This window comes from Myotis yumanensis, unplaced genomic scaffold, assembly GCF_028538775.1.
Source record: "Myotis yumanensis isolate MYYU_CA2020_CCGP unplaced genomic scaffold, mMyoYum1.0.hap1 SCAF_5, whole genome shotgun sequence".
NCBI classification, from domain to species: Eukaryota; Metazoa; Chordata; class Mammalia; order Chiroptera; family Vespertilionidae; genus Myotis; species Myotis yumanensis.
Window position 1 is genome coordinate 28645750 of NW_027223756.1, and position 25189 is coordinate 28670938.

Consider the following 25189-nt stretch of genomic DNA (forward strand, 5'->3'; position numbering starts at 1 on the left):
GGATTCCCCAAGGTATCCCTTCAGCCAGGGCAGCAGTGATTGTGCTTGAAATTAAAGCTCCCAGGAGGACATAATTGCATAAAAGATTTTTGTTCCCACAAGTGATTCTCATCAGATGCCTTCACCTAGCACTCAGCTGTGCAAACTTTGCGATTAGACTGGCAGCCCACTGGGCTCACCCTAATTCCCAGGGAATCTCTGCCCTAAGAGTCGGGCCCCAAATGGGCCTGAATGGGTCTGACATTTGAGACCAACCATCTATCTCTTGTCCATTCTCCTCTGGGCACCTAGCTAGTAAACATTCTTACTGTCAAGATGTCTAGAACCATAGCTCAGGAAAGGACTGAGCTGACTTTCTGCATGTGATTTTCTATAATCAGTAAAATTAATATCCTTCTTGGTGCCTCAGGGGCCCTGGAGTGGAGGGTGCACAATATAGAAAAGACTGCAGGTTAACCAATTTTAATGGAACCAAGTGATTAAACAATAATATATACATCAGAAACAAACAAACACCTTGCAACTTTTTTGGGAATTGTAGAAAGCAAGCAGTGGGAAGCATGTCCTTGTAAAGACTCTTGGAGTTGGAACTGGAGATCAGTATTTTGGTCTTTTCACTTCAACCCTGCAGTAATAGAATAAATGAGTCAGCCTAAGATCAAATAAAGTAAGCAATTCCCCAGTCCCATAAAGAATGAATAAGGCTGCTCACCCATCAGCTTCCATCTTCTTCCTCTTCTCAATGATCTGCAAGAAGTTACAGTCGATAGTTACACTGCCACTTTAAGTCCAACTGAGGCTCAAGGCTGATCTCTCTACTTCCATGACTCTCCAGCCCCTGGCCTATTCCTGGATTGATGGACCAGTGTCTACTCCCAGCTGAACCCCTCCCACCAGAGAGGCAGTCCCACTTACTGCACTAATCTTTTTCCACTGGCGATCCAGCTCTGCTTTGTCATTGGTTTCTTTGAAGCGCCTGGTTTTCCTCCCCTCAGACATTTTGATGCCATACTGGAATGCAGCCCTGAGGGGAAAAAAGGGCAGTTGAGGGAAGACAACAGAGACATTAGTTTGCATAGCAGTAGCAAGGTGTTCCCAGAGGGCCTGTGAGCAGAAAGCTATTTGAAAATGTCTCAGCCAGACCACACCCTCCAACCTGGTGTGAGCTAGCCCACCCAACGCCATCCCTCTCCTCACATCCTGGCTGTATTTAGTACCAACTCACTTGGGCAAAGCTTCCTTGTTGTTCATATACTCGCTGTATTCTTCCTGGGTATCGAAGTCCCAGCGGCCTAAGGGGCCCTTCTTGTTACCCTGTTGCAGGACAAAATGGCAAAGGGAGAAGGAAGAGATGTCAGTGGAAATGGAATTTTAGTCCCTGATTAAGCCAGGTTTTTCCATAGTCTCTGATTTCATCATTTATAAATTCTACCCTAATAAATAATAAATGCTTGCTATAGACTTATTATGTGCCAGGCATTTTTCTGAATACTAAATACCTATCTTATTTAATTCTCTCAAAAACTCTATTAAGAGAAAATATATTTCTATTTTCCTGATCATGAAATTGAGGCATACGCAGTAAAATAAATTGACATAGCCACACAAAACTAATAAATGGCAGAGTCAGGGTTAAGCAAGGTTCCAAGATGGAATTAACCAAAGGCCTTAACCATTGTAGTGCAGGGAGAATAAGGAAAAAGTAGATGAAATTTCTTTACCATTAATGGTGTTTGCTGGGTTTTAAGAGTTGGAAGAAAATTCCAATACTGGCTGGTTAGAATAAAATCAGTCATTTTTCAAAAGACTGCAATTTCTTTAGCCCTTTCTTCTTGTGCACTAAAAACCTGCTTACTGCCTAGAATAGAAATCAAAGCCTGGCACTTTGTAGGAAATAAAAAGAACTATATTTTTGGCTCTATCTCATTTTATTTTTGTAGAAACACTTTGAAATAGTTAAGCTGTCCATGACCCCACAATGCTGCTGCTCCTATTACTGCAGCTGAGAAGTGAGGACCAGTTAATGAAACACAGATCTTTTGGGAATGGGGAAAGGGACATGTACTAAAGAGTAACTGCCCAAGACCCCTCTCCCATGCTTCAAACTCCATACCTGGTCCATTTTGCTGTAATCAACCTCCTCGTCACTGTCTACAGCCATGTCATCCATCCTAAAGAGAACCAACAGTTGAACAGATGGTGCTGACCCAGACTCCAATGCTTCATCTGAGCACCTACTCAAGTAAGAGACTATATGCCTAGGAATGACCACCCCCTAGACCTCCTACTCAGAGCCAAAGAGAATAGTTCATCCAAGTAGGAAGTACCCCTGGATCCCAGCAAATCAAATTTCTACCTCACCCAACCCCTCCACTCTAACTTCTTCTCTAATCATCCTGGCCTCCCTTCTTTGTTACGTACGTGGCTGGGTAGCACTCAGCATAACTGTTGGACATGCCAAAGAAATCTCCCAGCTGCTTCTTGTCCTCGGGCTTCTTCAGCATACGTTATGTTAAAGAAAATAATTCTGCCTGTAGCAGAAAAGCTTCAACCAGGAAGGGCCAAGGACTAAAAGCCTCAACATGAAAACTCTAAGGAGATAACTGTGAACTTGAATGGGTTCTCTGAGAAAGGGGAAAGTCACAATGAGTTCATCCTGGTCAAAATTCAACACAAAAGGGAAGGAGTGGGATGGTGAGAAAGCAGGGAAGCAGGTAGAGTTGGAATGAAAAGAGAACAATTCTCTGAAACCCAAAACATATTGAAATAAAGGATATGATTCAGTGCCTTCCCAGCCAGCAGAACCAGCAAACTTTTCATTGATTGATTTGATCAACTCCTTGGCAGATCCAGGTCCTGGGGGAAAAGAGAATTCTATTAAGACACTGAAACGAGGAATTTCAGCCTCTTCCCTACAACACCCTTTCAACCTATAGCTTTCATAAAAACAGTTTTTAAGCAATAGAATCTTTTTGCTATCAAAATGTTAATCAAATCCCAACTAATAATGAACTACTCTGGTTGAGTTGGGGTAGTGTGCTCAGAATATTGCCCATTCAACCTGCCTCACATCATATCAAGACTCCACAGCTGAAGAATTTATATCTAATAGAGCAGATATGCCCTGTCACTACCCAGCAAGATGGAGGGAACTCCAGACTTATCTTCTGTCTACTCCATATAGCAAGACAGGAATCTTATGAGAACCCAGGACCAGAAAGTCCCCCAATCCCACCCTTGCCAGCTATGAGCTCTAGGTCCAAGTCTTAGCCCAGGGGAAAGCAGGACAGCTGGAGCTAATGCAAGATGCCTTGGACACAACTTACCTTTGTCAACATCCATGGGCTGGAAAGAAAATAGAAACTGAGGTCAGTATCACCATGAGGGATTCCCACTCCTCCTCTACCCCCAAGTCCGAATCAATTCCCTACCCTCCGCTGTCCCCATTTCCAGGATGGTTCCTATCCTGGATTAGTTGACCCCCAGTTGCTTCCATGAAGCCATGAGGTGCCTATATAACAGAGAGGTCCTGTGCCGGCCGGGCAGGCAGAGATAGGCAGCACTATCACCTGGTACTAGGGGCCACATCTCACCTCATCATCCACTTTGGGCTTCTCAAAGTAGCTGTGCCTCTTCTTCTCTTCCTCTCTCTCTCGGTCCCGTTCCCGCTCCCGATCTCGTTCTCGCTCCCGCTCTCTGTCCCGGTCTCTGTCTCTATCCCGATCACGCTCCCGTTCCCGATATCGTTCCCTCTCCTTGTCCCGAGGTGTCTTGGTTGTGGAGGGCACATAATCCCCAATGTCTTCGAATATACTAGGAAAACAGAGATTAGCTGTCAAAATCACACACAATTAATTCCACTTCCCCTGGCCATTTCTCTAGATTCTCACAAGGCCCCCCCCAAAATGCTGAAGACACGAAGCACATAGCCCCCTCCCTCCCTCCCTCAGATCAGATGATGGGCTAGGATACATACTTCATGTCAGCCTCAGGGGGTTTCTTCTCTTCCAGTTTCCCTAAAATGTGAAGAATGAGAAAGACTCATTAATTCCCACTCAGCCTCACCATGCTCTCTAATTCTCAATGCCCTTTTAAACACCTGTTTAGAAGGTGGGACAACGAACACTACCCAGATTTTCCCTTCTCATGCCTCAGAGTTAACCACTGCCTCCTGAGTGGGTCAAACAGACAGAAACTGGATGTATAGATACTCCATTGCTCTCATTTTCCTGTTCCCCAGGAGCCTCCCAATGTTCTGGAGACAGAGGCTCCAGGAGACCTTGGTTCCATCCTCAAATGCCCCTCCAGGGGTAAGGTTCCTCTTCCTAACCCGTCAGGTTACCTTTATCCTTCTTCTTGAGCTTCTTGTTGCGAGTACCCTGCCTCAAGTAGGAAAGAATCTGGGTGAGCTTGCTGATGACAATGTCATTTGTAGTAAGCGTGGTTTGAGCCTGAAAACCCCAAGAAACAAGAAAGTTATTCCACTGAGCAGGAATCTCTTCACTTTTTCATTCACTCACTAAACAAATTAAAGGATGAGTTAGAATTAGGTAGGTAAAGACTAGGAAAGGAGGTGCTGTGAGAGGACATTCCAAAGAGATGAAACAACATGCACAAAGGCCTGGGTCAAAAGTGATTCTAGCACATTTAAGAAATCCAGGATGACTGGAAAACCAACAACAGGGAAGCAAGGTGAAAAAGGCTGGAAAGACCAAAAGATGCAAAGGCTCATAGGCCACAATAAAAATTTTGCTCTTTATTCTAACAGTGAGAAGTCAATGGAAGCTTTGAAACTGTGGTGAGACAAAAATTCCTGTTTTGATGATTCCTGTGGCCATGTGTAAAATGGGGATGGAGAGATTGAGGTGGTGGAAGGTGATGGCTACAAAGTACAGGGTTTCTTTTGGGGGTGATAAAAATGTTTTAAAATTGGGATAATAGTAGCACAATATTATGAATATACTAAAAGCCATTGAACTGTACACTTTAAAAAGGCAAATTGTATGGCATGTGAATTTCATCTCAGTAATAATTAAAAATAAATAAAATATTAGAAGGAAACCAGAGTGGAAGTGAAACCAATTAGGAGCCTTTTAAAAAAATTCTCACCCGAGGTTATGTTTATTAATTTTAGAGAAAGAGGAGGGGGGGTGCGGGGGGAGGAAACATTGATCAGCTGCCTCCAATACACACCCTGACCAGGAACTGAACCCACAACCTTTTGGTGTGTGAGACAATGCTCCAACCAACTGAGCACCGGGCAAGGGCAAGAGCCACTTTTTTTTTTTTTTTTTTTTGTGGCCGGGTGCTGGCCAAGAGCCACTTTTAACAGTTCCAGCAAGAGATGATGGCTTAGTCTAGAATGTTATTGGGGAAGATGGAGAAAAGTGAATAGATTCAATTGAAATTTAGGAGATGAAAAGTGAACAGAACTTGGTGATGGGTTAAATGTGGTCCATGAGGCTGAGGCAGAATTAAAGCTAATTTCCAGGTTTGAGACTCATGTGCAAGGCTTTCAGGATTTGGGTTACTCACCTCCATGGTGGGGCAGTCAGCTTTGCTGCGGATAAGAGTGGTAGGGATGTCTGTGTCAGCATACTCATCATCCAGGTCTACCACGTAGGCCATGCGACCCGGTAGGAACAGCTCATTCCGCTCATATGCCTTGCTTTTGAAGAGCATGCGGTATACATTGCGGCCTATGGAAAGAGGAAGAGCAGCAAAGAGCCAATGAGAACCTTCTATAAGAGCAGCTGCCATTTATTGAGTGCTCACTCTGTGCCTGTCATCATGCCAAGTGCTATGCATGCTTTGCTTTGCTTCATTCAGTTTTCACAACAGCCCAGAGAGACGGACCTTATCATCACCTTTAACTGATGAGAACACGAAGGCTGAGAGTTAAGTGATTTACTGAAAGTCATATAGCTACCAAGTGGCAAAGCAAAGAATGAAACCCAGGCAGTCTAACTCCAAAGCCTGAGCTCCTATCCGCTTTTCCCCATTGCCTTCTCAAGGGCACTATGAGCCTATCATTGTATTGGGCCCTGTGAGGAATAAGAATGAGGTTTAAAGTGATACTGATGATGAATGAAAAACCAGCTCTTAGTAGGCATGTTGCCTATATTACTTCTCTTCCTCCCAGTAATCCCATGAGATGAACATTAACCCATTTTGCCATGGACAAACAGACACTGAGAAATGAACACAGATGCCAAAAATCACCTGCCTAGTGTGGTGTCATCATCAGGATTCAAACCCAGTTCTCTCAGATTGCAAATTCTGAATTTGTAATCAGCAATAATGCTACCTCCCTTAAAGTATAAGCCCTAATCTGAAAGAGCTTCCAACCTAACTAAGGAGGCATTAATAACATATGAAATACCTAAGTCCAAGTCTGAATTGTATTAGAGTGTTTTATTGGAAGTAGCTGGCTTAGGAGCAACAAAAGAGGAAAATAAGCTGAGGGAACGGGGAAGCATATCCTCCCAGAGCACTAAATGCCCTACAATTCATCCAGAATGCAGAGCCACTAGTGTAGAAATTCTGTACTCACCCAAACGTGTTTTAAATTCAATTTTATTTTCAGGATCTTCATCTTTCCTGAAAAGAAAGAAAAATAAAAAAATTTTTTTTTTTTTGGCCAAATGTGTTCGTACTTTATGTCCCACCTATCTAAACCCTCAAGTTCTCCCTGATATTTACATACTTGGTTTCCTTCTGGGGCTTTTCCATTAGTTCTTCCTCCTCTTTCTCTTTGCTGGCAATCTCAGCTCGTACCTAAAAGGAAAGCAAGTAGAGTTTAGACATGTAATAATTTTACAGTATATTTACACTATACCACACTGCCCCAGGAACCAAGAACTCAATACTAAACAAGACAATATAATCCTTGCCCTAATGCAGCTTATAGCATGAGAGACAGACAAGTTTTTTAAAAATATATTTTTAATAATTTCAGAGAGGAAGGGAGAGGGAGAGAGATAGAAACATCAATGATGGGAAAGAATCATTAATCGGCTGCCTCCTGCACGCTCCCTACTGGGGATTGAGCCCACAATCCAGGCACGTGCCCTTAACGGAAATCGAACCTGACCCTTCAGTCTACAGGCCAATGCTCTATCCACCAAGCCAAACCGGCTAGGGCAAGACAGACAAATTTAACAATTAAACAACAAAGTGTGATAACTGCAGTAAGTGAAACAGAAGAGGTATGCAAGGGTGCAGGAAGTGGGAGGTAAAGAGTGGAGGAACTTAACCATACCTCGGTGACCAAGGAAGGTTTCCCCAAGAAAAGAAAATTGAAACTGATACTTGAAGAATAAATAGCAATTAGTCCTACAGAGGGGCCATCTTCTAGAGCAGCGGTTCTCAACCTGTGGGTCGAGACCCCTTTGGCAGTCGAACGACCCTTTCACAGGGGTCGCCTAAGACCATCCTGCATATCAGATATTTACATTACGATTCATAACAGTAGCAACATTACAGTTATGAAGTAGCAACGAAAATAATTTTATGGTTGGGTCACAACATGAGGAACTGTATTTATTTATTTTTTTTTTTAATTAAATATTTATTGTTCAGATTATTACAGTTGTTCCTGTTTTTCCCCCTCCATAGCTCCCCTCCACCCGGTTGCCACCCCACCCCCCTCCGCCCTCACCCTGCTCCCCACTGTCCTCATCCATAGGTGCACGATTTTTGTCCAGTCTCTTCCCGCATCCCCCACCCTTTTCCCCCCCCAAGAATAGTATTTAAAGGGCCAGGAGGTTGAGAACCACTGTTCTAGAGAGTCTGAACTAACAGTAGTCTCCCTTCTCACCCTGGAAGGCCCATACAAGAGCATTCACCATTCTAGTATCACTCTCCACTCACTCACACCAAGACTCACCTTTTGAAGCAGAGCAAAATCCAAGCCTTTCACCAAATGGGTGTGTTCCATGTCACCACCCAAGAATTTGGACTCCTGGATCAACTGTCTTCTCTTTTCTGCAGCTGATTTGTCCCTATATAATGAGAGAGGCCACATTAGAACAGTCCTTTCTGGGTGGCAAATGCCTTTTGAAATGGCTTGATGTGGGCTCAATAGCAGGGAAAGTGTGAGGAAGAATATATGACTCTGGGGTGCCGAGGAAACCATGCCCTGGCCCCCATGGTACTCACGCCTCAGCAGTGGGGCCCACAGCCCTGTAGTTAGCTGTGGTGCTGATCAGCTCAGTTTCCTCATAGTCTTTATTCACGCCATCTCGCCGTTCCTTGGCTCGGTCCCGGTACTTCTCTGCTAGTTCTCTCTCTCTCTCAATTTCTTGTTGACGAAGCTTGGCATAATAACTATGACCAGAGAAAGGCAAATGTGTAAAGCTTACCAGCTGCTATCTCAGCATCAATAGTACTATTCCTGTTTCCCTATACCAGTGATGGCGAGCCTATGACACGCGTGTCACCTCTGAACTCATTTTTTTGGTTGATTTTTCTTTGTTAAATGGCATTTAAATATACAAAATAAATATCAAAAATATAAATCTTTGTTTTACTATGGTTGCAAATATCAAAAAATTTCTATATGTGACACGGCACTAGAGTTAAGTTAGGGTTTTTCAAAATGCTGACACGCCAAGCTCAAAAAGTTCGCCATCACTGCCCTATACCTTTATCCAACTCTCTATAGTGAAAGCTCATTTATGGTGATAGAACTGCTGGTCACCTCTTGATAGTCCTCAAAATCACAACTACAGCACCTTCCACCTCATATATAACACTGTTCCATCTACCACCTCAGGACACTCCATCTGTCACTTTAGAATTCTTTAATGCCACCCAACTCTATATCACTGAATCTCTATAGGGCAAGCATGAAGTCATCCCAATTATTATCTCCTTCCAAATTTCAAGAGAAAATAAATCAGTCCTTGCTGGTCCTCCCCCAGAAGAGAGGAAAGCAAAGTATAGGTCCAGAAAGTTTAGTATCATGTAAATAATGATGATGATGATGGCAGCCAAGATTTATGGGGTGGTTACTATATGCCAGGCACTGGTACTAAGTGTTTACATGTATTACCACAGTTGATCCTCATGACAACCTGATAAAAGTTTTTATCACTAGCTCTATTCTCCCCATAATATTGAGGATTAGAAAGGTTACACAAAATGCTAAGGTTATTCTGCTAGAAACTGGTAAAAAGGAGATTAAAACACCAAAACCCTAAACTACCACTCCACATATCACTCCTCTCCACCATGAAAGCAGTCTTATGAAAAGGAAAACCTCAGTCTCTAGTCTTTTAAGAGAGAGTGGGAGGGAGGGAGTGAGAGGGAGAAAGAGAGAGAAACATCCATGTGACACTGTCCAAATTAAAACCCAAGGCTGCCCTGGCCAGTGTCGCTGAATGGATAGAGCGCCAGCCCTTACACTGAATGATTGTGGGTTCGATTCCCAGTCAAGGGCATATACCTGGGTTGCAAGTTCAATCCCTGGCCCCGGTTGGAGCGCACGTGGGAGGCAACCAATCGATGTCTCTCTCTGTCTCCCTTCCACACTCTCTACAAATCAATGGGAAAAAATATCCTCATGAAGATTTACCAAAAACAAACAAAAAAACCCACACTCCTCCATCCTTCCTTCACCTTTTCTTTTTTCTCCGTCGTGCAGCTGGGTCTTCATCCTCATTGTACTCCCTTGGCATCCTAGAAGAGAAAGAAACTCACTGATAGCAAAATATTACCACAGCCCCGGAAACCCTAAGTGGCCGTGAGGGATGAAGAAAGGTCTAGAACAGCCATCGCCAACCTTTCGGACCTCAGAGACCACCAGTGGTCTGTGGACCACCGGTTGGCAACCACTGCTCCAAAGGTTTCCTTAAACCAGCAGTCGCCAACCTTTTGGACCTCATGGACCACCAGTGGTCCGTACAACACCTAGTTGGCGACCGCTGGTCTAGAACACTGGCCAAAGCAAGAGTTTCAATCAGGAAAGATCCATGTTAATATTTGTAGGTGAGTGGTTCTCACTTTAGAGAGGATTGTAACCACTTAAAGGACTATTAAAATTATGTACCCCAAAATATTTGCCTCCAAATCTGAGTCCATGGGGTAGAATGGGACCAGAAATCTGCCTATTTAAGCACCAGCAGCAACTCTAGTACAAGTGGTTCATGGAACATATTCTGAGAAGAAGGGGATCCCAGAGCATGCCAGGCTCCACGGAGCTTCAATCTCCAGAAAGAAAGAATCAGAACCACAGGCTTTGTTCAAAAAGAACTAGCCTTCCAGTTCCTAAGACACCTAGATCAGTAGGTTTTCTGTAGGAAGGAGATGGGAGACAGGTTGGATCACCCCAGAGCTTACTCATGGTGACGTGACTTCGAGGGTGGTGCAGAGGTAGGTGCAGCCCTTGGGGTCATGAGAAGTTTCCTGAAGTCTTCATTAGTGAGTTTTGATCTAGAAGGCAAAGATTTTAAACATTAGTACCCAATAAGATTTGGAAAAAAATATGCAAAAAAATGGCTAATTTTACTGGAAATAAGAAAATACAACTTAAAACAAAAACATGCCATCTGATGAGGTAGCTCAGTTGATTAGAGCACCATCCCAATAGGCCAAGGATGCAGGTTCCATGCCTGGTCATGCAAGAATCAACCAATGAATGCATAAATAAGTAGAACAACAGATCAATATTGTTCTGTCTCTCAAATCACTAAACAATAAAAAAGAAAAAACATGCCACACCTTGTCCAGTTTTGCTTAGAGCATCAGTTCAAGCACCAAAGGGTCTCAGGTTCAATTCCCAATCAAGGGCATGTACCTGGGTTGCAGGTTCAATCCCCAGCCCCATTGGGGCATGTTCAGGAGGCAACCAATCTATGTGTCTTTTTCACATGGATTTTTTTTTTCTCTCTCTCTCCTTCTTTTCCACTCTCTCTAAAAAAGTAAATGGCAAGCCCAGCCGGCATTGCTCAGTGGTTGAGTGTCAAGCTATGAGACCCATGAACCGGGAGGTCATGGTTCAATTTCCAGTCAGGGTACATGCCTGGGTTATGGGCTGGATCCCTAGTATGGGGCCTGCAAGAGGCAGCCAATCAATGATTCTCTCTCACTATTGATGTTTCTATCTCTCTCCCTCTCGCTTCCTCTCTGAAATCAATAAAAATATATATTTTTTAAAAAACAACGGAAAAAATCCTCAGGAGAGAATTAACCAAACAAACATGCCACTTCTAATGCATCAGAGTGCTAATTTTTTAAAAAACTATTATCTTGCCGAAACCGGTTTGGCTCAGTGGATAGAGCGTCGGCCTGCGGACTGAAAGGTCCCAGGTTCGATTCCGGTCAAGGGCATGTACCTGGGTTGCGGGCACATCCCCAATAGGGGGTGTGCAGGAGGCAGCTGATCAATGTTTCTCTCTCATCGATGTTTCTAACTCTCTATCCCTCTCCCTTCCTCTCTGTAAAAAATCAATAAAATATATTTTTTTAAAAAAACTATTATCTTATTTTCTCAAAGAGTTGATTTCTAATCTTAGACTTAATCTCTTATGACTTTTTTTAAAATATATTTTTATTGATTTCAGAGAGGAAGGGAGAGGGGAGAGAGATAGAAACATCAATGATCGCCGAAACTGGTTTGGCTCAGTGGATAGAGCGTCAGCCTGCGGACTGAAAGGTCCCAGGTTCGATTCCGGTCAAGGGCATGTACCTGGGTTGCGAGCACATCCCCAGGAGGAGATATGCAGGAGCAGCTGATCGATGTTTCTCTCTCATCGATGTTTCTAACTCTCTATCTCTCTCCCTTCCTCTCTGTAAAAAATCAATAAAATATATTAAAAAAAGAAACATCAATGATGAGTGACTCACTAATTGGCTGCCTCTTGCACAACCCCTACTGGGGATCAAGCTCACAACTCAGGCATGTGCCCTTGACTGTAATCGAACCTGGGACTCTTCAATTCCCAGGCCAACACTCTATCCACTGAGCCAAACAGCTAGGGCCAGAGTGCTAATTTTTATTTATTTTTCAGAGTTAATTTTTAAAAACATTTGATAAATTAACTATGAGAGAGAATTTGAAAAGTGGATAGTTTCATACACTGCTGATAAAATGTAACTAGAATCTATTTGGAGGGCAATCTGACAGTATATATTAAAACTAGAGGCCCATTGCATGAAACTTGTGCACGGGGTGTGGGTGGGTGTGTGTGTGTGTGTGTCCCTCAGCCCGGCCTGCACCCTCTTGCAATCCAGGACCCTTTGGGTAGGGTCCCTAGGCCTGGCCGGCAATCAGGGCCTATTGGGGCTTTCCTTCCCCCACCCCACTCCCCCAACTCCCACCCTGCTAGTAGCTGGCCCCACCCCCACCACTGCCACTGCTTGCCATCTGTGCGGCAGTGCCCCCACTCCCCTGCCACTGATCTCCCTCTGCAGGAGACAGGCATGGGGTACGATTGCTTGGCTGGCCTGGGTCTCCCTCTGTGGGGCAATCGCTGGCTGGCCCTGCACACCCACCACAGCATCGCTGGCTGGTGGCCCTGCCCACCCAGCCGGGGCTCCACAATTGATCACTGTGCAGAGGGAGGCCCTGCCCACACACCGCAGTGCTGCCAGCCGGGTAGCCTGGGCCTCCCTCTTTGGGGTGACTGGATCACGGGGCTCTGCGATTGCCCCCCGCTTTCCTCCCAATCGCCCCGCTGGCTGGTGGCTTGGGTCTCCCTCTGCAGGGTGATCGATCATGGAGCCACCCCCATCAATCGCCCCACAGAGGGTGGCCTGGGTCTCCCTCTGCGGGGCGGTCATGGGGCGAAGGTGGGGCCCCCCAACCAATTGCATCGCACCCTCCTTGGCTGGCCTGGTGCCAGTGCATGTCATAGTGTGGTTGTCTGGAAGATCAGACGGTTGTTCTGCTGTTCAGTCATTAGGTCGATTTGCATATTACACTTTTATTATTATAGATTTAAATGTGTACATCCTATGACCAAACAATTCCATTCGTTTATATATGGCCAATTACTAGCATCTATCTATAATAAAAGTATAATATGCTAATTAGACCAGACAGCCAAACGACCTTCCGGACAAAGCCACGGTGGTGGGGGCCGAGGCAGTTAGGGGCGATCAGGCAGGCAAGTGGTTAGGGGCCAGGGGTCCCAGATTGCGAGAGGGTGCAGGCCATGCTGAGGGGCCTCCCCCACCAATGCATGAATTTTGTGCACTGGGCCTCTACTATATACATAAAAGCCTAAGCGACCGTCCAACAGCTATGACGAGCAATGACTGCCAGGGGGCAGACACTCAATACACAGGCAGGAAAACAGGGAACAGACTGATGAATCTCAGAGGGAAGGGGAGAGGGGGAGGGCGGGAAGTGATTAAACAAAGATCTTATATGCATACTAGAGGCCTGGCCTGCAGGGATCCTATTAAAGGGGCAAGGGGTACAATTTTTTGACCATCCTTGCTGACAAGACACTCAGGATTCTTTGACCATCACCACCACCACCTCCACCTCCACCCTGCTCATTGTCCACCTTTTTCCCATGGTCCTAGGTCAAAACACTCACTGGTGGAAGGAGTGAGGATCATCCACATCGTGGCCATCTGGGGCCAAAGGGTTGGAGAACGGTTCACCTAAGAAAAAGAATTAGCATAAATTCAATCAATCTCTTGTGTCAGGTCCTGTGCAAAAGTCGGGGATTTAACAGTGAACAATACAGATTTGCTTTCCTGTCAAATTGCTCACAATCTAGTGAGGAAGAAAAGGCAAGAACGACAGTAACAATCCAATGCAGTAAGTAATGAAGTGGAAAAAATACAAAGGGTTGTAGGGGCCCAGAGGAGGGGACCCCTAAACCAGCGCGGGAGGTTCAGCAAAGATTTCCTCCGGATAACATCTAAGATGCCACGTAAGAGACAAATTGGCTCAACCCAAATTAAGTGATACCGGGTTGGGGAGAAGGGGAGAAAAGTTCACGGATCAGCTCTATCTGCCGTCTCCTGGGGCAAAGACGAGACTTAGAGACGGTCTGGGCTGCCCAGCCTCACTCGGGGCCCAACGGCTTCCCCGGCTCCAGGCGTCACTCCGGCCCTTCTCCACCCACCCGAACACACACCCGGTTTAAAGCCAAAAGAACGCGCCAAGTGTCCCGAGTTCCTCAGAGGAGAAAGGGCAGATAATCCGATACTTACTATCCCGCTCCGGCATTTTGTCGGCGGTCTCAACGCCACGAAGCACTCAGTCTCCAACAACAGAGCAGCGACAGCCTTCTCCCCACAATGCACCTCCGCAAACAACCCACAGTGCCTTGCGCTCCACACTCTCGCCAGGAAACTGGAGGACACCGCGGCGCCCTACAGTAGCTACACGTGGCCCCGCCCCCTTACGTCAGCCCAGCTATCGCGGGACTGGAGGTCCGCGATTGGTCGGTCTGGAGGACTTGGCCGGAAGGCCTGGGCAGGGGCTTGGGTACCAGCGGAGATGGCGGCGGCGGCGGCGGCGGCGGCGGCGAGTCGGGGCGTCGGGGCCAAGCTGGGTCTACGGGAGATTCGCATCCACTTATGCCAGCGCTCGCCTGGCAGCCAGGGCGTCAGGTGAGGCGCAGCGTAGTGGGCGGGCGGGCTCCGGGGCTTCGGGGTCACGACCTCGACCTCCCGGGCGTTTGGGAAGGCCCGCGCCCACACCGTACGCGCGGCGCTTTCTCGGGCCCCGCAGGGACTTCATCGAGAAACGCTATGTGGAGCTGAAGAAGGCGAACCCCGACCTGCCCATCCTCATCCGCGAGTGCTCCGACGTGCAGCCCAAGCTCTGGGCCCGCTACGGTGAGTGCAGGACGCTGGGGGCTTGGGGCCCCGGTGGGGAAACGGGTTCGAGAAGAGAAACCGCCGCCCACGGTCAAACACAAACTTGTAGAGAGGCCGGAACTGAGGCTTTGACCTTGCTTTTGACCTTGTTGCCAATAAGGAGATTTACGTGTGTACGATTATATTATCACGTTTGTACGATTATATTACAACCTGTGGGTCGCGACCCCTTTGGGCGGTCGCCTAAGACCATCGGAAAATACATAATTACATATTGTTTTTGTGATTAATCACTATGCTTTAATTATGTTCAATTTGTAACAATGAAAATACATCCTGCATATCAGATACTTACATTACGATTCATAACAGTAGCAAAATTACAGTTATGAAGTAGCAACGAAAATAATTTTATGGTTGGGGGTCACCGCAACATATTAAAGGGTCGCGGCATTAGGAACTGTATTAAAGGGTCGCGGCATTAGGAAGGTTGAGAACCACTGGGTTATAGGATGCTTTGTGTCCTGGGTAACAGCCGTGTGGAGGCGGCCCCGTCCTACTTAGGGAACAGGAGCTGTCATTTTTTTAATCCAGAAGAGGTTTCGGACGGGGGAAGAAGAGGTGCTGGTCAGTTCTCGTCAATGTAGGTCCTTCCAGATTATGTGTGGGCAGTGCCAGTCCAGGTGGAGAGTTAGGATCTCAGTAATGAAAACCTAAAGTAATGATTCTGTGTTGAAACTTAATGCTAGGCTCTGTGCTGGGTGCTTTCCTACCCAAATCTCACTTAATCTTCATTATATGAGAGGGTTATGTAGCTGGATACAACCGGGTTGCACCTTTACATATATGTTCCTAGAATGCACTTCTGCCAGACATCCATGGCTGGCTCCTTATTCAGGTTGTTATTTTCAGTTCTGAGTTGATATATCATCTCTTCAAAAAGGCATTCCCAGACCAGTTATGTAACATTGCCCCTACCTCCTTTTTATCATATTACTGTTACTGGCCAGAGGAGGAGACCCTCAGTTCTTGTCTTGAGGGAAAGATTTCAATCAAGGGACAAAATGTGGTCCTGGTTGGTATTATGATTAGAGCATCGGCCTGCTCACTGAAAGGTCGCAGGTTTGATACCCAGTCATGAACATGTACCTGTTGCTGCTTCATGCCCACTCCAGTGTGTGTATGTGAGGGGCGGGGGGATGAGTTCGGCTGGCAACTAAAGGTTGTGTCTCTCACATCGATGTTTTTCTCTCTCCCCCTCCCTCCCTCCCACTCTCTGCAAACCAATGGCACAAATATCCTCGGCTGAGAATTAACAAAACAGAGACAAAATGTAGAAAAGCAAGCAAGAATTTACTGACTTCAGCAAGGACAGTGAAACAAGGACCATTGCTCCCTCGGTTGCAAGTCTTATGGGTCCCTTAGAGGTTAGGGGACACGTGTCAGTGGGGGAAGGAGAGGGCGAAGGGAATGGCACAGGTGTGCTCCCTGGAGGGAGAGCACCCTGGGACCTTCCTTTTCAGGCATTTTGTTTTATTTTTTGATGAATCCTCACCCAAGGATATTTTTTTCCATTGATCTTTAGAGAGAGTGGAAGGGAGGGAGAAGGGAGAGAAACATCGATGTGAGAGAGACACATCTACTGGTTGCCTCCCCCACACACCTGACCAGGGTGGGGGATCGGACCTGCAACTAAGGTATGTGCCCTTGACCAGGAATCAAACCCATGACCCTTTAGTGGAACTCCGCTCTAACCGCTTAGCAACTGGCCAGGGCCCTTTTCAGGCATTTTATTTTATAATATATATGTATTTTTTATTGATTTCAGAGAGGAAAGAAGAGGGAGAAACATCAGTGATGAGAGAGAATCATTGATCGGCTGCCTCCTGCACACCCCATATTGGGGATTGAGCCTACAGCCCTGGCATGTGCCCTGACCGGGAATTGAACCATAACCTCCTGGTTCATAGATTGAGGCTCAACCATTGAGCCATATCAGCTGGGCTTTTCAGGCATTTCAAAGGCTGGGTGTTTAGGGCAGGTCTTACACAAGATCAATAGAATGTTCATTAGCTTTATGATCTACCAAAATGAGATTTATTCTCTTGTCTGTGTGGTTGGCAAATGGCACTTAATTAGATTTGTTATCTGTCTCCCTATACTATTAAGCATCCTTGGTTTAGGGAAAATAGGATATACTAGGTGGCTGCAAACTACTGTTTAACTATCTTTCCCTATTCCTTAAGTCCTGGAGTTTTCCTGGTTTCTTACTAATCTGTAACAATTACCTATTCCAATTTGCTACAATCTGAAAATTACTTTCATGTTGCCTAACACTTAGTAGGCATGCAATCAATATTTATACATACTGAATAGTGGTATTTTAATCATTTTTTAAAAAATATAATTTTTTTATTGATTTGAGAGAGAGGAAGGGAGAGGCAGAGAGGGATAGAAACATCAGTGATGAGAGAGAATCAGTGACCGGCCGTCTCCTGCATACCCACATGGGGGATCGAACCCGAAACCAGGGGCATGTGTCCTGACAGAGAATGGAACTGTAACCTCCTGATTCATGGGTCCATGCTCATCCACTGAGCCACACCAGCCGGACTAATCATGGTTTTTTGTTTGTTTGTTTGTTTGTTTTTACAGAGAGGAAGGGAGAGGGATAGAAAGCCAGAAACATCGTTGAGAGAGAAACATCGATCAGCTGCCTCCTGCACACTCCCCACTGGGGATGCGCCCGCAACCAAGGTACATGCCCTTGACCGGAATCGAACTCGGGACCCTTGAGTCCAAAGGCTGACGCTCCATCCATTGAGCCAAACTGGTCAGGGCTAATCATGGTTTTTAACACCTTGCCCTAGGAATGTCTGGAGAAAGAGGGAAGTCACACCTAAGGCAGATTGGTTCTAACAGTGGGCATGTGTAGTAATGCCAAGCAGTAAAAACTGAAGGAGGAGAAAGGTTCTCCTTTCAAAAACCAGTAGACTAGAAGAGATGGACTCAAATAGCTATAGTGCATTAGACTGGATGGTCTATGGGAACCACAGAGTGGGTATCCTGCCAAGATTAGGTCCATATAATGCACTGCTCACGTGGTAATAAATGCCTGCTGTGCCCCTTAACATTTCCTTAAAGCACCTTCCTTACCATTGTGGCCACCCACAATCAGCCAAAATTCTAGTTGGACCTAGGCTTCCTAGATGTGCTTGAGGCCCAAGGGGGAAATTCTAGGCATACTAAATCCCCCTTGGTCATCTTTTTACTACCCTTCCTATGGTAACAACACCTTAAGTTCATGACAAAGACCTGTTGTTATACTCTGCTAGCCCCCACGGTGCAGAGTGGATACTTAGTCACCTCTCTTTCTCTCCAGCATTTGGCCAAGAGAAGAATGTCTCCTTGAACAACTTTAGTGCTGATCAGGTAACCAGAGCCCTAGAGAATGTGCTAAGTGGCAAAGCCTGAAGCCTTCGCTGAGGACTATGAGCAACAACTCCACAGCCTGGGCTCTGCTGGACTGATTACAATATGGAAAAATGTGTTCTGTTGTTTATAAAGCTTGTGCTGTAAGATGCTGTCTCAGGATGTTCTTTACCTCATTCCACCTCTACCCCTTATTATGCAACCACTGAGACAAAGCAGTTTAATATAAAAATAAAACTTTATTCTGCCCCATCAAAAGCTACCAGCTGCTAAAGCAAAACAAAACCAAAGAAAAAAGAGAGATTCCAGGGCCCTAGAATAAGTAGCCCACACCCACTTCCCTCTGATCCTGTCTGGACAGTGCTGAGTGAAAGGGAGGGCTGGAGTCTAAAGGTCTTGGTTTAGGCTTAGATGTGGAATCAGAGAACATGAGGCCTCATTATGGTCACTAACCCTCCCACCCCCATAAGGGGCTCCATGGGGCACAGAAGCTGAGGGGTGGGGGAGTGGAGTAAAGTGACACTGAGAAGCCAGGTCATCTATGAAGAGCTGTCTGCTGGAGAGCATGCACTCGGTCCTGGAGCTGTGCTTCCTCCTCGTGCCTTTTAAGGGCCTGCAGCCCTGATTGCTGCAGGAAGGCCTGGGCAGCCTAAAGGCAGGGAAGAAAAGGATTCGACACCTGGGTCTCTGTGCCCTGACACTCAATTCCCATAGCCTTATGGGTTAGCCCACCTCTTCTTGGGGAAGGGTACATTCCCAGCAAGAGGCTGTAGGATCTGACCTAGACACAGGCTAGCCAGGTCCAGAGAAGTGGCTATAGTTAGAACTGGAAGGAAAGGGACCATGGTGAGGCTAGAAGCTTCAGAACAAGGATTGACAACAGGACGAGAAACCAACCTCTGGCTGGTAGAGGAACAGCAGTTGCAGCAGCTCCAAACTCTGGCCTACTACTTCAGTGTCAGAGAAGGCCAATGTGTCCAGCAAGGAGGGGAGCAGGGGCCCTGGCCACAGATGCTGGCAATAAGCAGGACCCTTCTCTGCAACGTTGCACAGAACTGTGAGCACCTGTAGACAGATGTATATACACAGTCCCCAAAAAGGATGAAAGCCAATGACGGCAAAAAATATAGAGTGCTGACCACATGCCCAAGACACTGTGCCAAGCAATTTCATAAGCAAGTTCTGTAATCACAACTGCCCTCATGTATTATTCCTAATTATAAATCAGGAAACTGAAGTTTAAGATGGTTAGTTGATTTTCCCAAGAATAGTATCTAGTAAACCAGTTTAGGGACTCACACCCAGATGGGTCTAGCCCTGAGGCCATCCATACTATACCACCTGCCAGCTCTCAGGTAAGGGCACTTCTGAGCTCCTACTGTTTACACTTCAGCCACTAGACCTTGGGCTCAGATGACTCCCAATACCTACCAATACGCTCACCACATTGGATACTGGCAACAACTGCAAGAGAGGCTTGATCAGATCCAGGGAGAGCAAGGACGTACAGATGCTAGGGCTCTTTGCTGAAAGGAAAAATGTCAGGGTGAAGTCCCCCTAACTGCAGCCTGAAAATGCCCCCTCTCAATCCTACCCACCTCAGTCCAAGCCACAAGGAAGTTTTCCCAGTACCTAAAGGTCCAGCCTAGGCAGATTATGGCTCTTACCAGTGAGGTTATTAAGAAGCCAAAGGCCCTCAGGAAGCAGGCTGGGGTGTTTCTGGAGGAGGAACTGCAGAAGGATAAATACGGATACCACGACACGCTCATCTCTGAGCTGCACCTGCCCTCCCCCAGCTTCCACCGCTTCCTCTGTTAGCAAGTTGCTTAGACACCGAAGCACAGGGCACACCAGCTGCAAAGACAAGTTGGGGGTCAGGTGTAAGGAGGAGGGGACTCCCTGCGCACTGGAAGAGGAACAGTAGGAAGAAAGGTTGTGCAGATCTTGACCTGTCCTCTTCACCTACCAACTCCAGTCCTGCATCTTCAGAACTCTGGACAGTCCCAGCCAAGTACAACAGTAGCAGCCCCAGAGTGGAGACAGCCCCATGGGTGATGAGCAGGGCATTATTGACCTGGCTGGGCAATAAGAAGCAAGTAGTTACTAAGCCATTCCCACCTTTAAGCTTGCAAACAGCCTAGGTCTGTGGGTTTCCTGGATTCCAAGAAGAGGAGACCATGAAAGGAAGACCTTTCATGGAATTATTGAGAGGGGGCATTTTCACCACAATAATTCCAGAAACCAAAGTTCAAACACCTGAGTGTCATGAAGGGAACCCGTGAAAGGTCTGTGGCACTTTCCCAACTGGTCTGTGTTACCTGCAGATGATGTAGTGAAGGCACCAGGCAAACTCCACAGCGACCCCAGAGTTCAGCTTTGGTCCAGGTTGCAATAGTTGCAGCATATGCTCCGGAATAGGGGAGGCCAGGACGGAACTGCGGGAAGAAGCAGAGCTCTGAGTAGAAACCACAGAAGGCAAGATGCCTGTCACTCTTCCCAAACCCTAATAGCAGGTGGGAAAGTGTCCAAACCAAAAGCCCTTCCCAGCCAGCCACATGGGGTTAAATGTACAACAGCGTTGGAACCAGACTTCATCAGGTCTTGGGGGCTACACTACCAAATGGGTCACTCCTGACTGCACATCTGGAGACAGTTCTACTTACGGGATGATCTTCTTTGGCGCTTCCTTAGCCTGCAGCAGCTGGGACAAGGCATATCCAAGGGCTTCCAGCACAGCCAGATGGGGGGACTAGAAGGAGACAGGGTAGGGATCTGGCTCTGGAAGCTAGGCCGGAAGATTTCCAACCCCTCAGCATATGGCAGTGGCTGGAACTGCCTAACCAGAGCAGCTGGGGCTTGTGCAGAGAAGTAAGGGGAGGGCTGTTCAGGAGAGTCAGGGTGGACACTCACCTGGATGCAGGAAGCCAAGGCTGGAACAATGCCCTGTGGCAGGAGCTGCCTTCTCCCAGCTTCACTCTCCACAATCAGGTTACCCAGTGTATACAGACAGAGCTCCTGAGAGCAGAACAAAAGCACTGGGCTTGGCCCATGTTAAGCCAGGGTGGGGGTGGGGATGGGGAAGATGGAGCAGCCCTGTTCTCCAGGCTCTGGGCACCGGAAGATAGAAGATGATTGGTGTGTACATGGCTGTGGGCATCAGGGGAAACAGGTTTTCTTCTCCCACCTGCCAGCTCAAACTGGACCCAAAGACACAATTTTTAAACTCAAGCCAAAAACAAGGTAGAAGTGACAGGGCTTACTATAAGGTCTGCGCTGTGACCGGCGAGGTAGGTGAGAAGGTAGGACGTGGCTGGCAGGCAGGCCTCAGCCACCTCAGACTGCTCAGAATGAGAGAGCTCGTGAAGGCACCGAGCCGCCTCAAGCTGCAGCAGGGCCTGGTTGCTGGTCAGGAGCCCGACCAGGGTCCGCATGCTGCCCTCCAGCCTACATGAGTGAGTACCAGAGCACTGCTCAGCCTGTGACCCCTCCCCTCCAACTCCTATCCATCCCTTAGAACCCCAGCCACCCACTGACCTGATGAAGGTCTGCTGTGTCTCTGGGTGCTGCAAGCCTCGGCGAAGGCTGACCAGAGCTCCTTCTCTCTCCTTTTCCTCTGTCCCCCGCTGGGCTAACCTCAGGAACTGCTGGATCTAGAGCCAGGGGCAGGGAGAGATGGCAACACACAGTTGCCAGAAAGCAAATCAAGACCTGCTCTGCCTATTTCACCTGTGAGCCTTCCAATATTGCACCATCCCTAGAACTTGTCATTCACACTAATATGGCTAATAAGTGCCAACAGCGCAGTAGAGTGGAAAGAAGAGGGAATCAGCCCAGCCACTTAATCTATAAAGGACCAAACATCAGTTTCTCACCTGAAAAAAATATGAGTAACTTCTATCCTATTTTCTTCAAGGATAATATTTAAACCTCTCAGCCTGGCATAACCTACTCCTCATCATTCTCCCCATGCAGCCTGTACCCTAACACCTAGCATAACATGACTTTTTAGTGCTGCCAAGATTTTGCACAATCAACCCAGCCAGTGTGGCTTAGTGATTGAGCGTTGACCTATGAACCAGGAGGTCACGGTTCAATTCCTGGTCAGGGCACATGCCTGAGTTGTGAGCTCCATCCCCAATTGTGTGAGTGCAGAAGGCAGCCAATCAATGATTCTCTCTCATCATTGATGTTTTTTTTCTGTCTCTCCCTCTCCCTTCTTCTCTAAAATCAATAAAAATATATTTACTAGTAAAACGAAAAGATTTTGCACAATCTGTTTCTTCTGCCTGGCATACCCTCCCTGGGTCTTCCACTCGCTTCAGATTTCTGCTCCTGTCACTGCCTTTGGGGAATTAGCCTTTTCTCCCTTCCTGTGGCAGACTTAGGGGTTTCTATCGTGCCTCATGTCTCTTTCATGGGCTGTGAACACTTCAAAGAAGGGGACTGTTTTCCTCTTGTGTACCTCAGGCCCCAGCACAGTTCTTGGCATAAAGTAAGTACACAATGAATAAATGGTATAACCCAGGTGTAAGTGCTTTGTGAACTATATTTATAAACATAGATAATACAACCCTGCCAGCGTGACTCAGTGGTTGAGAGTTGACCTATGAACCAGGAAGTCACGTTCAATTCCCGGTAGGGGCATATGCCTAGGTTGTGAGCCCATTGATGATTCTCTCTCATTGATGTTTTCACCTCTCCCTCTCTCTCCCTCTCCCTTCCTCTCTGGAAACAATAAAGATATATTTAAAATCAAACAAACAAAATGATTATACAAACAGGGGAGGCCCAATGCTTGTTGAATGAATAAATGAACTAAAACCAATTCTTTCATTCACTTAATAAATACTGAGCATCTCCTATATGCCAAATATTGTGCAGGCATCTGAGTTTTCAATGATGACAAAGATAGAGTCTAGGTTCCTGTGGACTTAAAAATTAGTTGGAGAAATGATAAACAAATTAGGATGATTAATATTCTGTAAACAGGTTGTTAAGACAAAATACCAAAAGGGACCCACTTGAGACACAGCAAAGGCAAAGGCCTTGAGACAGGAAAGAGCCTGGTATATTGTTCCAAGAACTGAAAAGGGGACTTTGGCTGAGATGAGTAAATTGATAAGGTTGGGGTTGGTAGAGGTTAGACCAGGCTGAACTTTATAGGTCACAGAAAGGAGTTTGGTCTCTATTTTTAAAAGAGGCATCTGACTGATGTATGCAGAATGAACTTGAGGGCGGCATAGATGCAGATGACCGGTTAGGAGGCTGCAGTAAGTATCCACTGGAGGGTGGTGGAGAGCTGCGATGGGGAGGCATGTAAAACCTTCAGAGCTCTTGCCCTAACCGGTTTGGCTCAGTGGATAGAGCGTCGGGCCAAGGACTGAAGGATTCCCGGTTCCATTCCGATCAAGGGAACGTACTTGGCCTTGGACGATCCCTGGCCCTGGACAGGACGCATACACGAGGCAACCAAGGATGTGTCTCTCTAGCGATGTGACACATCGATGTTTCTCTCTATCTTTCCCCCTCCCTTCCACTCTCTCTCTCTCTCAAAAAAAAAAAAAAAATCAATGGGAAAATATTCTCGGGTGAGAATTAAAAAAAAAAACACAAAACTTCAGAGCTCTTTACGAGGTAAAAAACGGCTAGGCCTTGAAGGACTGATGTGGGAAGGAGCCGGGATGGGGTGGAAGGTTGACACCCCAGTTTCTGGTTTGGCGCACTGGAGGTTGAAGGGACCGCATTCAGGTTTGGGGACGACCTCGAGTCCTCGAGGAGGGAATTTGGCGCCAGCCCGTATGGACCTCACCGCGCACCCGGACCCCCTCACCTCGGCTTCCCCGAGGACCGAGGCCACACATTCCCCTTCGGCTTCCTCTGGGGTGTCGTCTCTCAGCAGCCTCTTGCTGACCAGCTGCTGCTCCCTCCGCGCCCGCCGCAGTGCTGGGGACAAAGGAGTCGGCTGGGGGCAACGGAGGGGCACCCAGGACCGAGAACCCCATCTCCCACCCAGGGGCCTCCCACCGCCATACCCCACCCTCCCGTGTTCCCTCCCCGCCCGCACCTGCCTCCCGCTCCCGCCGGCGGCGCCGCAGCTCCTCCACCCCGCATCCCACCGGCCTGAGAAGGCCTTGCCGTGGGCTCAACATGGTGGAGCTGGAGGAAACTCCGACCGGACGCACGGCTGGGAACGCAGTCCCGGAGAACAGAAGATGGCAGGGACCGCGCAACCGCGGCGCTGGCGGAAGGAGAGGGGAAGCAGGAGGAGCTCCGCGCGAGGGAAAGGCGGGGCCGAGGGAGGAGCGGCCAGGGGCGGGGCCGGGCCGGGGCCGAGGGAGGAGCGGCCAGGGGCGGGGGTGGGGGCGGGGCCGAGGGAGGGGCGGGGCCGAGGGAGGGGCGGCCGGGGCGTGGCGAAGGGATGGGCGGGGTCAGGGGAGGCGGGGCGGGGAGCGGGGCGGGCGAAGGCGAGGGTGTTATCTGGGCTGAGAGCCAAGGGAAAGCGCCACAACCTTATTTTCTCCCCAATTCTAGGAAAGAAAGTACAGGAAGTACTGTACTCATGAAAGAAAGAAAGGCCCTACCAGCGGTTCTCAACCTGTGTGTCGCGACCCCTTTGGCGGTCGAACGACCTTTTCACAGGGGTTGCCTAAGACCATCCTGCATATCAGATATTTACATGACAATTCATAACAGTAACAACATTACAGTTATGAAGTAGCAACGAAAATAATGTTATGGTTGGGTCACAACATGAGGAACTGTATTTAAAGGGCCAGAAGGTTGAGAACCACTGCTAGCTGGTTTGACTCAGTGGACAGAGCGCCCGTGGACTGAAGAGTCCCAGGTTCAATTCCCACCAAGGGCACATATCCAGTTTGCCGATCCCCAGTAGGGGGCGTGCAGGAGCCAATCAATTTGATTCTCTCTCATCATTGAGGTTTCTATTTCTCCCACTCCCTTCCTCTCTGAAATC

The 25189-nt window shown here is 47.4% G+C and overlaps 3 protein-coding genes across 7 annotated transcripts; 1 reads left to right on the forward strand and 2 right to left on the reverse strand.

Annotated features, from left to right (window-relative positions):
• Window positions 1–446: 446 nt before the first annotated feature.
• On the reverse strand, window positions 447–14281 carry IK (IK cytokine). Its single transcript, XM_070414821.1, has 20 exons — window positions 14173–14281; window positions 13548–13614; window positions 10342–10434; window positions 9622–9681; window positions 8161–8328; window positions 7889–8003; window positions 6707–6777; window positions 6554–6600; window positions 5536–5699; window positions 4343–4451; window positions 3977–4016; window positions 3594–3813; window positions 3327–3345; window positions 2778–2856; window positions 2422–2502; window positions 2114–2171; window positions 1226–1314; window positions 916–1024; window positions 713–747; window positions 447–625 (listed from the first exon to the last, which is right to left on the reverse strand). Exons 1-20 carry the CDS (start codon window positions 14186–14188, stop codon window positions 598–600), a joined length of 1668 nt encoding a protein of 555 aa, XP_070270922.1. The 5' UTR covers window positions 14189–14281; the 3' UTR covers window positions 447–597.
• A 146-nt stretch (window positions 14282–14427) lies between these two features.
• NDUFA2 (NADH:ubiquinone oxidoreductase subunit A2) lies at window positions 14428–18363 on the forward strand. The gene is made up of 3 exons (XM_070414830.1): window positions 14428–14574; window positions 14696–14802; window positions 18167–18363. The coding sequence occupies exons 1-3, from the start codon at window positions 14462–14464 to the stop codon at window positions 18256–18258; spliced, it is 312 nt and encodes a 103-aa protein (XP_070270931.1). The 5' UTR covers window positions 14428–14461; the 3' UTR covers window positions 18259–18363.
• A 72-nt stretch (window positions 18364–18435) lies between these two features.
• On the reverse strand, window positions 18436–24424 carry TMCO6 (transmembrane and coiled-coil domains 6). Of its 5 annotated transcripts, none has more exons than XM_070414822.1 (12): window positions 24281–24424; window positions 24047–24159; window positions 21751–21866; window positions 21477–21660; window positions 21127–21231; window positions 20880–20965; window positions 20535–20651; window positions 20183–20294; window positions 19884–19947; window positions 19648–19742; window positions 19114–19281; window positions 18436–18865 (listed from the first exon to the last, which is right to left on the reverse strand). In XM_070414822.1, exons 1-12 carry the CDS (start codon window positions 24363–24365, stop codon window positions 18752–18754), a joined length of 1359 nt encoding a protein of 452 aa, XP_070270923.1. In that variant the 5' UTR covers window positions 24366–24424; the 3' UTR covers window positions 18436–18751. The 5 variants fall into 5 exon arrangements, with proteins under 5 accessions (XP_070270923.1, XP_070270927.1, XP_070270925.1 ...); XM_070414826.1 differs by having other exon boundaries at window positions 19884–20070; window positions 24281–24385; XM_070414824.1 differs by lacking the exon at window positions 21477–21660 and having other exon boundaries at window positions 19884–20070.
• Between the last annotated feature and the right edge of the window lie 765 nt (window positions 24425–25189).

Coding starts and splice junctions, on each gene's coding strand:
- IK (XM_070414821.1), bottom strand. Junction 10,435..13,547: donor GATCCTCACTCCTTCCACCA/GTGAGTGTTTTG, acceptor TTTGCCTTCTAG/ATCAAAACTCACTAATGAAG. Junction 748..915: donor AGTGGAAAAAGATTAGTGCA/GTAAGTGGGACT, acceptor AACTTCTTGCAG/ATCATTGAGAAGAGGAAGAA.
- NDUFA2 (XM_070414830.1), top strand. CDS start 14,462: ATGGCGGCGGCGGCGGCGGCGGCGGCGGCGAGTCGGGGCGTCGGGGCC. Junction 14,575..14,695: donor CCTGGCAGCCAGGGCGTCAG/GTGAGGCGCAGC, acceptor CGGGCCCCGCAG/GGACTTCATCGAGAAACGCT. Junction 14,803..18,166: donor CAAGCTCTGGGCCCGCTACG/GTGAGTGCAGGA, acceptor CTTTCTCTCCAG/CATTTGGCCAAGAGAAGAAT.
- TMCO6 (XM_070414826.1), bottom strand. CDS start 24,365: ATGTTGAGCCCACGGCAAGGCCTTCTCAGGCCGGTGGGATGCGGGGTG. Junction 24,160..24,280: donor CCGGCGGGAGCGGGAGGCAG/GTGCGGGCGGGG, acceptor CTTTGTCCCCAG/CACTGCGGCGGGCGCGGAGG. Junction 18,866..19,113: donor TGTTCCTCTACCAGCCAGAG/GTTGGTTTCTCG, acceptor CCCTGCCTTTAG/GCTGCCCAGGCCTTCCTGCA.